This window comes from Oppia nitens, unplaced genomic scaffold, assembly GCF_028296485.1.
Source record: "Oppia nitens isolate AA-2021 unplaced genomic scaffold, nextdenovo-longstitch-racon4-pilon3 scaffold4_pilon_pilon_pilon, whole genome shotgun sequence".
NCBI classification, from domain to species: Eukaryota; Metazoa; Arthropoda; class Arachnida; order Sarcoptiformes; family Oppiidae; genus Oppia; species Oppia nitens.
In genome coordinates, this window is record NW_026533232.1 from 2,879,035 (window position 1) to 2,893,892 (window position 14,858).

At 23.9% G+C, this 14,858-nt stretch overlaps 5 protein-coding genes across 5 annotated transcripts; 2 read left to right on the forward strand and 3 right to left on the reverse strand.

The window, feature by feature from the left end:
- The first annotated feature begins 778 nt into the window (after positions 1-778).
- Positions 779-5,474, forward strand: LOC128960546 (glutathione S-transferase omega-1-like). The gene is made up of 5 exons (XM_054306659.1): positions 779-906; positions 962-1,070; positions 1,419-1,777; positions 1,846-2,019; positions 5,434-5,474. The coding sequence occupies exons 1-5, from the start codon at positions 864-866 to the stop codon at positions 5,472-5,474; spliced, it is 726 nt and encodes a 241-aa protein (XP_054162634.1). The 5' UTR covers positions 779-863.
- On the forward strand, positions 2,883-4,156 carry LOC128960545 (uncharacterized). Its single transcript, XM_054306658.1, has 4 exons — positions 2,883-3,228; positions 3,304-3,486; positions 3,577-3,756; positions 3,825-4,156. Exons 1-4 carry the CDS (start codon positions 2,994-2,996, stop codon positions 4,130-4,132), a joined length of 906 nt encoding a protein of 301 aa, XP_054162633.1. The 5' UTR covers positions 2,883-2,993; the 3' UTR covers positions 4,133-4,156.
- Positions 5,475-6,754: 1,280 nt separating the features above from the next.
- LOC128959612 (legumain-like) lies at positions 6,755-8,798 on the reverse strand. The gene is made up of 9 exons (XM_054305606.1): positions 8,594-8,798; positions 8,336-8,530; positions 8,134-8,248; positions 7,938-8,057; positions 7,745-7,861; positions 7,512-7,676; positions 7,314-7,443; positions 7,038-7,236; positions 6,755-6,968 (listed from the first exon to the last, which is right to left on the reverse strand). The coding sequence occupies exons 1-9, from the start codon at positions 8,735-8,737 to the stop codon at positions 6,810-6,812; spliced, it is 1,344 nt and encodes a 447-aa protein (XP_054161581.1). The 5' UTR covers positions 8,738-8,798; the 3' UTR covers positions 6,755-6,809.
- Positions 8,799-9,768: 970 nt separating this feature from the next.
- LOC128960203 (legumain-like) lies at positions 9,769-11,732 on the reverse strand (the record flags this gene model as incomplete). The annotated part of the gene is made up of 9 exons (XM_054306274.1): positions 9,769-9,927; positions 10,005-10,203; positions 10,277-10,415; positions 10,502-10,666; positions 10,740-10,859; positions 10,965-11,084; positions 11,167-11,281; positions 11,353-11,547; positions 11,607-11,732. Coding segments are annotated over 9 exons (1,338 nt in total), but the record flags the coding sequence as incomplete, so codon positions are not given.
- A 514-nt stretch (positions 11,733-12,246) lies between these two features.
- Positions 12,247-14,278, reverse strand: LOC128960204 (neutral amino acid uniporter 4-like). Its single transcript, XM_054306275.1, has 8 exons — positions 14,187-14,278; positions 13,945-14,080; positions 13,703-13,849; positions 13,334-13,612; positions 12,758-13,118; positions 12,610-12,676; positions 12,450-12,511; positions 12,247-12,386 (listed from the first exon to the last, which is right to left on the reverse strand). The coding sequence occupies exons 1-8, from the start codon at positions 14,276-14,278 to the stop codon at positions 12,247-12,249; spliced, it is 1,284 nt and encodes a 427-aa protein (XP_054162250.1).
- Between the last annotated feature and the right edge of the window lie 580 nt (positions 14,279-14,858).

The following is a 14,858-nucleotide window of genomic DNA, read 5'->3' on the forward strand; positions in this document are numbered from 1 at the left end:
TTCAAACCAAACCTAAAGTGCAATTAATTACTTTATTAATAAAAAATATATTTCTAAATACAATAACTATATTTAGTACATTTTGTTTCTTTAATCAACCTTGACACTCACATATAAACGTTTAAGTTTGAAATAAGCACTTAATAGCACTAAAATAGTACTTAATCTTTAAATAAATTAATATATAAAATAAATATTATACCGTCTTCCCACAATAATTAATACATTTTCGATATTTGATATTATTTAATCATTAAAATATATATTTAAAAAATAAAATAAGTTATACATAAAAAGTAATATATAACACAATAAATCTTATTTAAATGTTTACATTAAATTTAATATTAAAAATAATTACAAACATTAAATTAAATTAAACATTAAATATATATGTATTAATATTATATTTGTTGTCTGATAAATATTAAAATAATTTAAGACAAGTGTTTTTCAAAAATCTTTTAGATTTTTTAAAACTATTCTAAATACAGTCTATGTAAATAATGTAAAAGAATTAAATTAATATAATATTAGATTATATAATATTAAATAAAGTATAAATTATTTCATAACCATCCATATACTATTATGTAATTTTTAATAATATTTTTTATTTCTAATCTAAGATTATTTAATATTTTCGTATATATGTGAGGTAATATGGTAAAATTAATATTATAGTGATACAATATTTTTTATTATATAAAATGTGTATCATTTAGCATGCGTATCAAATCTAAAATTATGAAAACATTTTAAATTATAAAAGAAATTGTGAAAACATTTAATATTATCATTTTTAACAAAGTTTTTATAAAGTTTTATTTGACTATTTTTTGTAAAAATACTATATTTGCAAAATGCCTGGAATTTTGGAAAAATTAGAGAAAAATTATAAGAAGGGTATTTCTATAGTTTTTAAAAATATAAAATAATAAAATTTATTATATATTAACAGGCGATCCATTTCCTGACCGTAAGAACACAGACCTACTCCGCATCTATAGCTACCAGTCGTGTCCTTTCGCCGAACGGGCACTTCTAGTGTTAGCCGCCAAAGACATTGAGTGAGTATTATATTAAATATAAAGATATTATTGATAAATGTGTTTAAAAAACTTGTAGTAAATAACAAGTATTGTTGTCATAGTTTATGTGATAATAATTACTAAAACATTAATTTACGTTATCATATAGTTATCTTTTTTATATTATGTAATATTTAATTTTTTTATTATATACTATATTTTATTAAACATAGAGGACACTATGTTTACTATATAATATAATAATTGACAATATATATTAATTTTGTGGTAAATTTTTAATTTTAATTAATTTAATTTAATCATACATTTTACAAAAAAAAATTAAATAATATTTAAATTTTGTATTATTAAACAAAATCCTGTAAGACATGAGACAATTAACGTGAATCTAAAGGACAAACCCGAGTGGCTGTTGGAGAGGAATCCATTGGGTTTAGTGCCGGTCATTGAGTTTGGAGACGACAACAAAGTGCTCTACGAGTCACTCATTGTTGCCGACTATTTGGATGAAGCCTTTCCAGACAAACGACCGCTTCAGGTAAAGGATCCGTACATTCGGGCCAACGATCGGGTGTTTATCGAGACTTTTGGCCGAAATTTTGGTATTTTATATAAAGTTTTGAAAGAAGAAAATATCGACAATGTCTGGGATGACATCAAAGAGGCGTTCAATAAAGTGGAACAACAGTTGGCTAAGAGAAAGGGTGACAACAAGTTCTTGTCGGGTAATGATAAACATTAATACAAATTATATAAAAAGTATTTCACTACTTATATGTCCCAAAAACAATAGGCACTGATTTACCCGGACTTACAGATTATATGATTTGGCCATTCATTGAACGATTAACTCTATTGTTAGACCTGTCCGGACACAACACGACTGACTACTTGATCAAAGAGGTTCCCACATATCATGAATACCGACAGAATCTGTTATCTGACCCAACCGTTCAAAAAGTTAGTCTACCCTACGATGACTTACTTATAGTCACAAAAGAGCTTAGAAAACGTTTAATTAATGAAAATAAAAAATAAAAATTATAACATATTGTAATTATTATGTAATATTTAAAAAATGAATACTTATAAGAAACAAATAAAATGTTATATTAAAATTTGATATTAAAACAGATCTTATCTTAAATCTTAAATCTTAAATTATATAAATAAAAAATATTTTAATGTTTTTAAAAATATTTATAAAATTATAGTTATAAACTAATAATAGTTATTATTAATTTTTAATAATTAATTACCGGTAAGTTATAAATTCCTATCAATTTAAGATAAATACAAATATAAATTAATTTAATACAATAATAAATATATTTTAGTCATAAGTATATTAAAAAATATTCTATAAATAAAATTTTTTAATATAATTATTTAAAATAATATAGTTAAAATAGTATTACAAAAAAAATAAAAAACATTATGAATCATCTTTACACTTTTTATCATATCTTTGTATAATGTTTATGAAAAAATTGATTATTTTAAAGTAAAATATAATTAATAAATATCTTATATATATACAGTAAATATATATATATACATAAATATGTAATACTTTCATTTAAATGAATAATTTGATAACACTGTATAATGAAATTATTAATAGATTTATTATAATTAAATAGAATTATTAAAATTTTTATTAATTAATATAAATTAATAAAAATATTGCGTAATTATAATACCAATTAAATATTATATTATCAATTGTAACGTTGGTTATAAAAATAATTGTCAAACATTGGCTCATATATTGCATAGAATCAAAGCAAAAAAATAATTAAAGATAAGAGAGACTTAAACATATAAATATAGGTTTAATGTTTTAGTAATATTTTAGTATTGTTTTAAAAAATAAATTCATAATTCAATTGTTTCTAAATATTATTGTATTTAAGTATAATACTAATAATTGTAGTAATAATGGAAACAATTATAAAATTAATATTATTGATATGCTTTGTTCAATTGGTTGTATGTGATGATCCAAAAGTAAATAATGCAACTCTAAGTTATGAAGAGACAACTTATACCGGAGACAGAAAAATTAAACTAAGTTGTGATACGACAACAGCTGATGGAAAACCAGTCAATTATATTATATTTGGACGAAAAATTGGAGAAAGTCATACAACATTTGCTAAATTATACAGCGATGGTAATCATTTATTATTTATCTAAAAAAACATTATTTGCAAAATTAATTATATAATATTTTTATTCGTTTTTTTAGGTAAAGTTAATGAAACAACTGATATTGCTGGTGTGAAAAAAGAGAACATTACCGCTGTAGACAATAAAACAATATATTTGAGTGCACTCGATAAACTTGAAGATGCAAACTTTGAATGTAGTTTTTTCCAGCAAACAACACAAGGTCCTTGGTCAAAAGATATTAGCGTACGTGCAAAATTTGGTATGTAAATTATACTTTATTTATTTTTAACATTTCACATACTTACATTTATTATTATTATTTAATTATTATATATATATTAATATATAGAAACTGTTAAATTTACGCCAACGTTTGAAAAGGATCGTAAAGATAATACCTTCAAAAAAGACGATAAAGTGGTAGCCGTTTGCAACTATGAATTAAGACAAGATAGTACTAAATTGATCAAGGTACATTTCAAAAAGGGTGAAAAAGAAATTTTTTCCTACGATAATAGTACAGCTGCGGGTATTTATTAGAAATTATTTATATAAATAATTTAGAAAATGTTTAAAAATAATATAATTAATTTATAGGTAACCAAACGGATACTGAAAACTATGATAAGGACTCGATTAAGTTGGACACCGCTAACACTAATAAACCCAATATCAACGGCACAGGAAAAGTAACCATTAATATCGAGAAGGCTAAGGACAAGGCTCAGGGAGACTATACCTGTGACATACAGTTCAGATTGAATGGATGGGCCGATGATAAGTCCGAAACTCGCACTTCAGACAAAGTTAGCATCAAATATGACGGCAGTGGTGCCGGTGCTGTGTTCGCCTCAATCACTACTATTGCCATTTCAATGATGGCTTTCCTTAAAATTTACTATTAATTTCAATAAAATTATTTAATTAGTTTTTACTTCTTTTATTTAACAATTATATCACTTATAATTATTTTTTATTAATAAAAAATTTTATACGGAATTTATTTATTTAATTAATTAACTTATTTTGTAAAATATTGAACTTATTTTCTTTAAATAAAAGTTTTCAAATAATATTTTCGTAAACTAACATTTATTAAGTGTATTATCAATTAAAAATTATAATAGTGTGATCAATATATTTAATTAATATATTAAAATTATAATTTTATTTTCATTTTACAGTTTTTATTTTCATTGTCTTTAAAATACTACAATAATTGTACTATGATTTTGGTCAAACGTAAATTACAACTGGCCACTGTATCTAGATCATTTTAGATTAAATGCTAAACAATTTTACTATTAATAAAACTATCGCTTAAATCAAATTAAGTTAATATAATCAAACATTTTATCAATTTTAATCAAACATCTAATATAATAAATTAATCATTTATTTTGAATTTATTTTATTTAACAATTAATTTAGCATGGTCTTTTTTATTTGTTACCTGACATTGATCATTTAGTATCTGAACTAACTGTATTAACACTTAACAAAATATCGGTCAAGTGCTAAATATTATCGGTAGGACTAATCATATAGCAAACGGTTTGTATTTGTGTAATGTCTCATATATATAGACAAACAAAATGGCAAACAAATAATATCTAAAAATATTATTATTATTAATATGTTTGGTATGTCTATTATATTCTATATCCCTAAGTGCTATGATTTATATTGTGATAATATTTTTTATTGCTTTTTTATATTGTTTTTTCCTTAATTAATGTCTAAATATTGCATTTCAAAGCAACTGTCTCTAAAAATCACGTCAATTGGTAACAAAAGTCACATCAGATCTAAACCAGTGCTGCAATTAATACCAGCTCTTGACTGGAGATAGCTTTTCAAGCATTAGATTCTATAGAAAAATGGCAAACAATTCTACCAATACTTTGATAATAAACACCACTCATGTGATTACCTAATCATTTCAGATATTTATTTCATTGCTAATTGTTTTTCATAAAAATACAATACATATAGATATAGCTACAAAATATATATTAGCCCTAAATCATAGCATATAAACACAACTAAAACATACAAAATACGTTTATTACACTCTGAATATTAAAAAAAATATTTATTATTTATATTTGTTTGTCTAACAATTTATAGATAACAAGACAAATAACAAATGTAACATGGTTACATTAAATAAATGACACTTTTAAATTAACCTAACATTGCAATATCAGCAGTAAATTACTGTCAAACTATTATATTTTATTATAGGAAACATTGAAAACGTCACCTAGGCCGATTACCCCCATAACTGGGCTCAATTAGTTAGCTTAACCTCGAAAATATTTGCGATATTATTTGTTGTTATACAGTATTTATTAATTATTGATTTTTTTTGTTGAAATGTTAAGAAAAAATAATATATTAAGTAATATTGATTTTAATAATACTAATCGTTATTAATATATATAACTAATAAACAGTAAATTGATTAAATAGCCTTGTTTGTTATCAATTTCGTAACTATATTTTATTTACGTTAAAAAAAATTTTACTGAACATTAACTACAATAATATTATACCTGTTTATTGTTAGTCAACACCCCATTGAAGATAACATTTATCTTAAATATTTTATTTTAACATTAATTTCAAGTGTTTTGTGATTCAATTTATTACTAATATATTAATAGAGTTAGTATTTAAAAAACTACTTTTTATCACTGATGTCATGACAATTATTAAGCGGCTTAAAGTTGCTATAATTACTCATATAAGTAATAATAAAAATAATTAAATAAATAATCATAAAATACATAACTTTCTCGTTTATTTATTAATTTATTGTTTTTGCTATTTATTAATTATAATAATATCTAATAAGCTTTTATCATATCTTTAAAATGAGTCCAATTTTTTAAGCCCACTGTTCACATGTAATTCAAATAATATGTCGGTTAATACCCACTATATATAAATTAAATGTGTATAACAATATAATTTATAATCATTTACTGTAAGATAATTATAAGTACATTGATTTTTATAATTGAATTATAACCTTTAATATAAAATGTAATTGATAAATAATTTTTAAGGATAAATTGTCTACTATAGTATTAATTAAAAAATAGTTAATTAATTTTATTAAATAATATTTAAAAATATTAAATTGCAAAATGTCACAAAATAATATTTAAAGAAAACAATAAATATAAAATAATTAAAATTGTTATATTTTTATTTAACATAAAAAGTGTAAAGATATGACATTATTTGACATTGAAATCTATACTAAAATAATAATTATTGATAATTAATACATTAATTATTCAAATATTTCTATTGTTTTATTATCAAATAATATTATTTATATTCAAACATTTAGTTTGTTTAACAAAATAAAATTAAATATTGACAATAAATATCACACAACTTATACATTTCATATATTTTTGTTTATTTAACACTTTATTAAATTATTACTCAAATATATTAATAATTTTTATTAGATATAAAATAATAGATATTTTTTATAAAGATATTAAATTTTTTAGTATAACAAAAAATATATCATTATAATAGAGGCACAGGTAGTGATATCTTTTAGACTATAAGATGATCACCACTGAGAACAAACATGTGTTGACAATAGTCTTCTAAACGGTCGACCGCTTCGGCAGTTTTGACCGATTCATCGCTTGATTTACTGAAATCTTCACATATGTTGACAAAAATGTTTAGTTTTTGCAGAGCATATGTATTCTGGAAAGAATTGACAAAAAAAAACAAAAATTATTTTTTAAAAATAAAAACTAAATATCATTGCATTACTTCTCCAATGTTGAGACACTTATTATGGAAAGTATCGGTCAATTGATAATAACAGTCAACGTTATTGACTTTTTGTACACCATTGATGATCTCATTTTTGTAACCAGAGATCAAATGATAGACACTATCGACATATACCTCGAAATGATTGTCTAGCATTTGGCGACCTTTTACTAAAAGATCCAATTCATCGGCAAAACTATATATAAGTAATTAAAATAAATCATATATTAAATTAATGATATGACAAATAAAATTAAAATTAATTATATTTACATTTGTTTGTCTAAATCATTTTGGGCCGACAGTAGTCTTTGTTGAGCTACAAGTATAGGAACGTCCTGACTGGGAACGGCATCTTTTGGTACAACTCTTTCCTCCATATATTCTGACATCTTTTTAGGACCTGTCATTAGAAGACAATTGATTTTATCTAAAATTGTTTCACTATTTATAGCTCATGTAGAGACATACCCTGGAACTCGGCCACTGGTAACTGAGCCATATTGAGGTCACCAAACTCACAAACTACCGATTTGTTGGTTTTTTGCTTAACGATCTCAAACTGTTTTTGCAATGATTCTCCCCATATGTCAACTTCATCACTGTTTTCCATCCAATTAACACTATAGAGATCACCTGTGGATCAAATAGTTTCAAATCTATATTAAATCCGATATATATTACTATTATTTAATACTACTGACCAACATATGTGTGTACAGTGCTGTCATAATAACAGGCATAACTGGATTGATGGGAATTGGCAGCTGTAGTAACAAATATGTTCATCGAACTGTCCAAATATTTTTCAAACATAGATCCTGTAAAAAATTTGTTTGAAAAATATCATATAATTAGTATTATAAAATCAACTATTTATATATGTATGTGACTGACCCGCATAACAGGCCTCCAAATAGAAGACCAATTTTCCGTAACGTTTATTTTGGTGCATCTCTTTGAGCGCATCATTCAATTGTTTGCCGTGAAGTATGCTATGAGGAAAGCTAACGGTATCTATATTATTGTTAACAACAAAAATATACAGTATTTAATAATATTATAAACAGATTAATTGTTCAATAGTTGATACCTGGTCCACCATGGTCATCAAAAAATACAAATATGTGATCATTGGGTCCGCTTTCGACCACTTTTTTGCCGCTGGCCTTCAAATCAGAGTCTCCCTTAAGAACGGCTAAAAAGTTCTAACAAATATAATATTCAATATATTATACATTTATTGTATTTAGTAAACTATTGTAAATAAATATTTTAAAACTATTATTTCTTACTTCAGGTGTGACATCTTTGCCGGTAAAATCTTTTGGCACTCCGTGATAGACATCACTTCCTCCCGGCTTATTGATGACAATACCTTTGTTCGGGTTCTGGGAGTTGTTAGCGATATCGTCGTAATGAAAGACAATTATGTTTTTCTCAGGAATACCATGTGATCGGAGTAGTTGGTAGGCGTGATATATGTCGGCCTAAGTTTGGTTTATAATTATATAATTAAATGAAAGCCACTTCAATATATGATTGTCACATACCTGATGTCTGTAGTTATAATAACCATTGGAACCGGCAGTTAGGACAGCCCAAATAGTACCATTATAGGGTTGATTAACCTTATCGGGAAACGGCAGTGCTTGACTACCGGCACAGAATAACGCTATTAACAATAATATATGCATTTGTTATTTTAATTAAAATATTAATTTTGTTAACATTTAAAATTTTTTTAATTGTTTGTCTCACTTTATACATTATACTCAACTTATTTATAGGAATTATGAACCGGATTACAGCTGATAATTAATATTATATTAAATGTGACACTTGTACTTAATTTGTAAACTAAATGTCCTAGCCTTTTTGCTATATTTAATCTAGTTAAAATCTAGAATAAATAATTATACTTTAAATTTCATGAAATGTTGGCAATAATAATCTTTATGTACTCTATATTTAAAACCTAAATATTTTTATTAAATTAATATTAAATTAGATTCTATAAGTAAAAGTTATTCAATTCTTAGAATAATATATTTATATATGAATCTATTATTTAAGTATCAGTAAAAATATGTTATTATACAACAATTTTCTCATAATTAATTACTAATTAAGTTAAATAGTTTACATTATTATTTTTCAATAGTAGATAAATTATCTAATTCAAGAAACATGTGTCTCTATGCACTGTAAGACCTCACTTAATGTTTTTGAAAATAATTATTATTTTTGAATTAGATTTAATTATATACCCAATCAATAGATTACTATTTAATAAACTAATATATATTGTTTTTGATAAAATAATACAGTAAAGTAATTATAGAATAATATTATCGATTTAATATCATATTATATATAATCAGAAAACTGATTTTAATTCACATGTATATTATATGACTTATTTAATGAAAATTATTTATAATCATATATTTTAAAAATTATACAAATTAATTATACAAAAGATGAATTTTTTAATTATATTAGTTTTTATATTTAAAAATATGTAGTTTTAGAATGTCTTTAAAAATAATCGTCAAAACTTGAAAGTGCACTAAAAGCAGAGTTAATAAAAAAATTGCTGATAATAATAAATATTTTTAATTACGATAAAATGCAATAATATATAATATAAATAATAATATCTATTTTTTAATAATTTTGTTTATTTTACAAAAATTTATTTAAATATAAAATAAAATTTAAATAATTAAACAATTTTATAATCAATATCGACATCAAACTTGTTTTGACAAAAGTCTTTCAAAATGTTGATCGTTTCGGTAGTTTTTACTAACTTATTGCTTGAATTACTTAAGTCTTCACAAATATTGACAAAAATTTGTAGTTTTTGTAAACCATAAGTATTCTGTGTTTTTAAAATAAAAATATCATTTAAAAATAATCACTAAAAACAAAACAAAAAATGTAAAATAATTTAATTACTTTTCCTAAATTAAGACAATTATGATGAAAGGTGTCAACTAATTGTCGATAACAATCTCCGTCATTAACTTCTTGTATATTGTTTATGATATCATTTTTGTTGCCAGAAATTAAATGCGAGACACTATCGACATAGGCATCAAAATGTTTGTCAACGAGTTGTCGACCGTTTACCAAACGCTCCAATTTATTAGAATAACTATAAAAAAATTAAAATTAATTTTCAAAATTAAAATAATAGTTTGAAAATTTTCCAAAAAAATGTATAATACAATTGAATTTCTTCATTATTTTTAGCCGATAGCAATCTCTTTTGTGCCAAAATAAGCGGTACATTAGGACTGGCAATGGATGCCAATGGGACAATGCTTTCACTTTCAATAGTTTTATAAATATATCTTTTTTGTTTAGCTATATTAATAGATAAGTATATAAAGTATAATTATAATAAAATCATTATATTTTTTATCAGATAACTAATTTGATTAAATGAATACCTTGAAATTGATCCAGGTGCAATGTGCCCATGGTCATATCTCCGTACTCACAAACATGCGATGAATCTGTTTTTTGTTTGACAATTTCGTATTGTTGTTGCAATGTTTCGGTAGACATATTACTATTGTCGCTATTCTCCATCCAACTAACACTGTATAAGTCACCTAAAAATAATGAAAATTATATTTTTTAAAGTTAATAAAATTAAGCAAGCTATTTTTATATATAAAAATTGACCTAGACATGTATCGATATCAGTGGTATCACAGTAGCATGCCCAACTTTCCTCTTTTTCATTGGCCGCTGTTGTCACAAATATATTCATGTTTTTGGCCAAATAATTCTTGAACATTGAGCCTATGGATCACATATATAATATATATATATAAACTTTAGGATCTTATAAATACTATTAAGTTTATATTTGCAAACTTATTTGTTAACAATGTTAAACCCTATTACCTGAAAAGCATGCCTCCACATAAAATACTAATTTTCCGTATCTATTGTTTTGATGCATCTCTTTGAGCGCATCATTCAATTGTTTGCCGTGAAGGATGTCATCGGGAAATGAGATCAGATCTGTTGATGTATTTTTAATTATTTTATTTTATATTATTAAATATTTATTGACAAAATAATAATAGTTTTTTCTTAGACTTACCATTTGATCCGTGGTCAGAGAAAAAGATAAATATATGATCATTGGATCCACTTTCGACAACTTTCTTGCCGTTGGCTTTCAATTGCAGATCGCCTTTAAGTGCGGCCAAAAAATTCTGTTAAACACCGAAAAAATAGTTATATTAACAAAATATTATTTTTAAAAACCTGTTATTAATATTATTACCTCAGGTGTAACATCAGTTCCCGTATAATCTTTAGGTACTCCGTGATAAACTTCGGGACCATTTGGCTTATTGAACACTTTTCCCGGCTTTGGATTGTTTTCATTGTCAGCGATGTCGTCGTAATGAAAAACAATAATATTTTCATCGGGTATGCCATGCGATCGCACTATTTGGTAGGCATGATATACATCAGCCTTAAAAAGCATCAAAAATTGTATTTTATGTAATAATTTTGAGTTAAATAATTGTATACTTGATGTCTATAATTGTCCCATTCATTAGAACCGGCAGCCAATACAACCCATGTTTTACCATTGATTGATTTTTCAAAACCATCTTTAAATGGGATTGAGTTTACAGTTATTGATACATAAAATAAAGTTAATATTATTATAATTTTCATTGTATTTATTTTTTTTAATTATAATTTTATATTTATTACTAAATAAAAGTTTTAATTTTAGTAAAATAATTATTTATAAATGTTTTAATTTATTTGTTTATACAGTACTGTATATATATATATTCTAATGGATATTAATCTAATAAAATAATTTCAGCTTGTGACTTTTGTCATAAGACAATACATTCAATGTTAAGCCACTTGAAAATTATGATTAAATAATTATAATTTTATACCAAGAAAATTTTAAAAATATATATTTCATAAAATAATAGTAACACATAATAGATTACATTACATCACATACAAAATATTCAATGTCTATTGAAACTACTGTTTAAATACAAAATGCAAATATCAATAAATAAATTAATTTAAATATATTATTATACATTACAATTGTTTAATTTGTTATTAAAAATATATATTAATTGTAAATTATGCGAATTAAAAATATATTTTTTAGTCAACAATATATTACACGAAACAATTAGCAATTATCAACATCAGAGATATCTATAGATTCAATAATATCTTTAAGTGAGAAGTATGTGCCGATACAGAAGCCCAAGAGTCCAAACAAAAAGATAAATGCATTTCTAATACATAACCACAACCGCGATAATGTCTCTATAGTTTAATTAAATTTATTAGACTTATAATTTTTTGTATAAAAATAATTAAATTAATAACCTTTTTTTAATTCATAAAATATCATCGTATGAAGTATTGGTGGTATCATTATAGCAACAGTACTATTAATATGTTAAATGAAAAATATGTTATTTTCAAGCATTTTTAATAATATAAAATATTTATATAATATATAGTTTTATTTTATTTTAAATTTAACCTGCATGAAATTGCACCAATTAAAGATAGTATCAAATCAAGTTTTGGTATTAATGCTGCCAGTGCATCTAAATACAATTAAAATAAATTTATAATTTATTAGTTTATGCATGTACTGTAATTAATTAATATATCAATACGTGACTTACACGTAAGTAGCACTAAACACGTGCGAAATCCATAATTACAGACATCTATGATACATGAGCTCACTTTACGCTCATGTAGTTTAGTGTAAATCAGTGGCCACAAAATGTTTATGGCCACATATAGTTGTATGGGATATGAGATAAATATAGCGATTGAATACATCAATTGTACCGATTCGTAGATCGGCTTTTTGGGCAGCGATAGTGTGATACTACCTGCAACCTGATCCCCATATTTCAAATATCCTAACAGCCCTACTGTTACATAAAACACTATCACTATAGCTATGGCATTGTTGATAACACCGCAGGGCTTATCAAAATTGCGCCGATTCTTCATTGATCGATACAAACCCATTGTCTAAATATAAGAATATTCTTTAATTTTAAAGTGTTATCCGAATAAGACGTTCATAAAATATAGGGGGAGGGGGTTGAAGAATAATTATTTAGAGTTACAGCACAAAAACTATGAATTTATTTTAAAATAGATATATTTGCGATATTTTTATGGATAAAACACAATTTGAAAATTTTACAAAAACACAAAATAATCAAGGTCATTAGCACACTTACAACAGTGATTCCCTCATAGGTAAACATTGTAGTACTGAAAAATTGCGGCACTTTATCGCTTACTAGTACTGTATCGCTGATGTTATCCATTTGTGAAACTAAGTTGTAAATAATTATCACAAATGACACCAATTGTAGGACATTACCGAACATTGAGGCAATTGATAAATGTTTTATGTTTTTAATAAAACTAATTAACACCAAAAATGGTAATACAATTAACAGATAGTATTCTATTGATACACACGACCAGCCATTAGTCGATACACTTTCTGAAAACTTAATAATACAAAATCATAATTAAAATTAATTTGTTGTTGTAATTACAATCTATACTTTTAATTTTATATTATTTTTTAAAAATCTTACCTGTTTTATATTGCTTGCAATAAACACATAATAAGTTGTACAAAAACCCATTTGTGCCACAAATAAAAATGATGTTACTACAATACGAAATGCTTTAGAAAATTTTTGTAATCTATCAGGACCATTTTCAAACACTTTTTCAGCTAGCTGCAATTTATATATATATATATATTTAAAAAATGAATTAATTACATAAAAAATATAATCTATTAAATTCTAATAAATTAATAATAATTAACTACTTCTTCATAATCCATGGGTTGTAAAGACAACTTTTGACACAAATATTCATTGATATCAATAAGCATATGAATACAAGTGTGACATAATAAACCAATTACTGGTGTTCCTATGCATCCAATTATAATACCAGAATAACTGTGTGTATATATATATATAAGTAAATATGACAATACATACTTTCTATATTATATAACATATTAAAATATTATATACAATAATTATCTATATATTTATAACCAACCTAAATGCCTTGGGCATTGCCAAAATACCTGACCCAATATATGACTTGAGTAGGTGCATAAGCGCCTGAAGTGCACTCGTTTGTCCTGTCATAATTTTGCACAATTCAAATTTGATCTACCAGTGCTGATCCAGTAAATGTACCGCATAAATTTATTATTAAATTCAAACACAAATTTTTAACTAATGTATAACCTTATTTATGAAACTAACATCTTATTTTATTTTATATTAAAAACTTAATTACATATTTTTATACATTAATTACTGAGTATTATCAATTTATGTTTATTTCAATCATTGAACTAATAAAAATGTACTGTACTTACACACAAAAATAATTAACTAATAAATTAATTAAAATATTTTTACAATTGAATAATAAATTTTATACACAGGAAAAATCAGAAATTACTGTAACTATTGAATAGTTGTATTGACTAAAATAAATGTTTTGTGACATTTTCAATAATTGAACTATTTTTATAATTTTTTATATATAATATAAATTAAGGATTATTCAATTTAAATTGTAATTACATAGTAATAAACGTATACTATATATACAACAATACATACATTTTGATGTCAAATAGTATTAATTAATTTATATATTGATTTAGTTTAATTTGGCTTTAATTAAAAACCAAAATTATACAAAGTAAATTAATTG

Bases quoted from the DNA above. Each gene is read 5' to 3' on its own strand.
- LOC128960204 (XM_054306275.1), bottom strand. From the start codon at position 14,278: ATGACAGGACAAACGAGTGCACTTCAGGCGCTTATGCACCTACTCAAG. The intron at 14,081-14,186 runs GTTGGTTATAAA...ATATACACACAG, and splicing joins GCAATGCCCAAGGCATTTAG to TTATTCTGGTATTATAATTG. The intron at 13,613-13,702 runs GTAAGATTTTTA...TGTATTATTAAG, and splicing joins TTGCAAGCAATATAAAACAG to TTTTCAGAAAGTGTATCGAC.
- LOC128960546 (XM_054306659.1), top strand. From the start codon at position 864: ATGCCTGGAATTTTGGAAAAATTAGAGAAAAATTATAAGAAGG. The intron at 907-961 runs GTATTTCTATAG...ATATATTAACAG, and splicing joins AGAGAAAAATTATAAGAAGG to GCGATCCATTTCCTGACCGT. The intron at 1,071-1,418 runs GTGAGTATTATA...AAATCCTGTAAG, and splicing joins TTAGCCGCCAAAGACATTGA to ACATGAGACAATTAACGTGA.
- LOC128959612 (XM_054305606.1), bottom strand. From the start codon at position 8,737: ATGCATATATTATTGTTAATAGCGTTATTCTGTGCCGGTAGTCAAGCA. The intron at 8,058-8,133 runs GTATCAACTATT...ACAATAATATAG, and splicing joins TGATGACCATGGTGGACCAG to ATACCGTTAGCTTTCCTCAT. The intron at 7,444-7,511 runs GTATGTCTCTAC...TTCTAATGACAG, and splicing joins ACCAGTGGCCGAGTTCCAGG to GTCCTAAAAAGATGTCAGAA.
- LOC128960545 (XM_054306658.1), top strand. From the start codon at position 2,994: ATGGAAACAATTATAAAATTAATATTATTGATATGCTTTGTTCAATTG. The intron at 3,229-3,303 runs GTAATCATTTAT...TCGTTTTTTTAG, and splicing joins TGCTAAATTATACAGCGATG to GTAAAGTTAATGAAACAACT. The intron at 3,757-3,824 runs GTATTTATTAGA...ATTAATTTATAG, and splicing joins CGATAATAGTACAGCTGCGG to GTAACCAAACGGATACTGAA.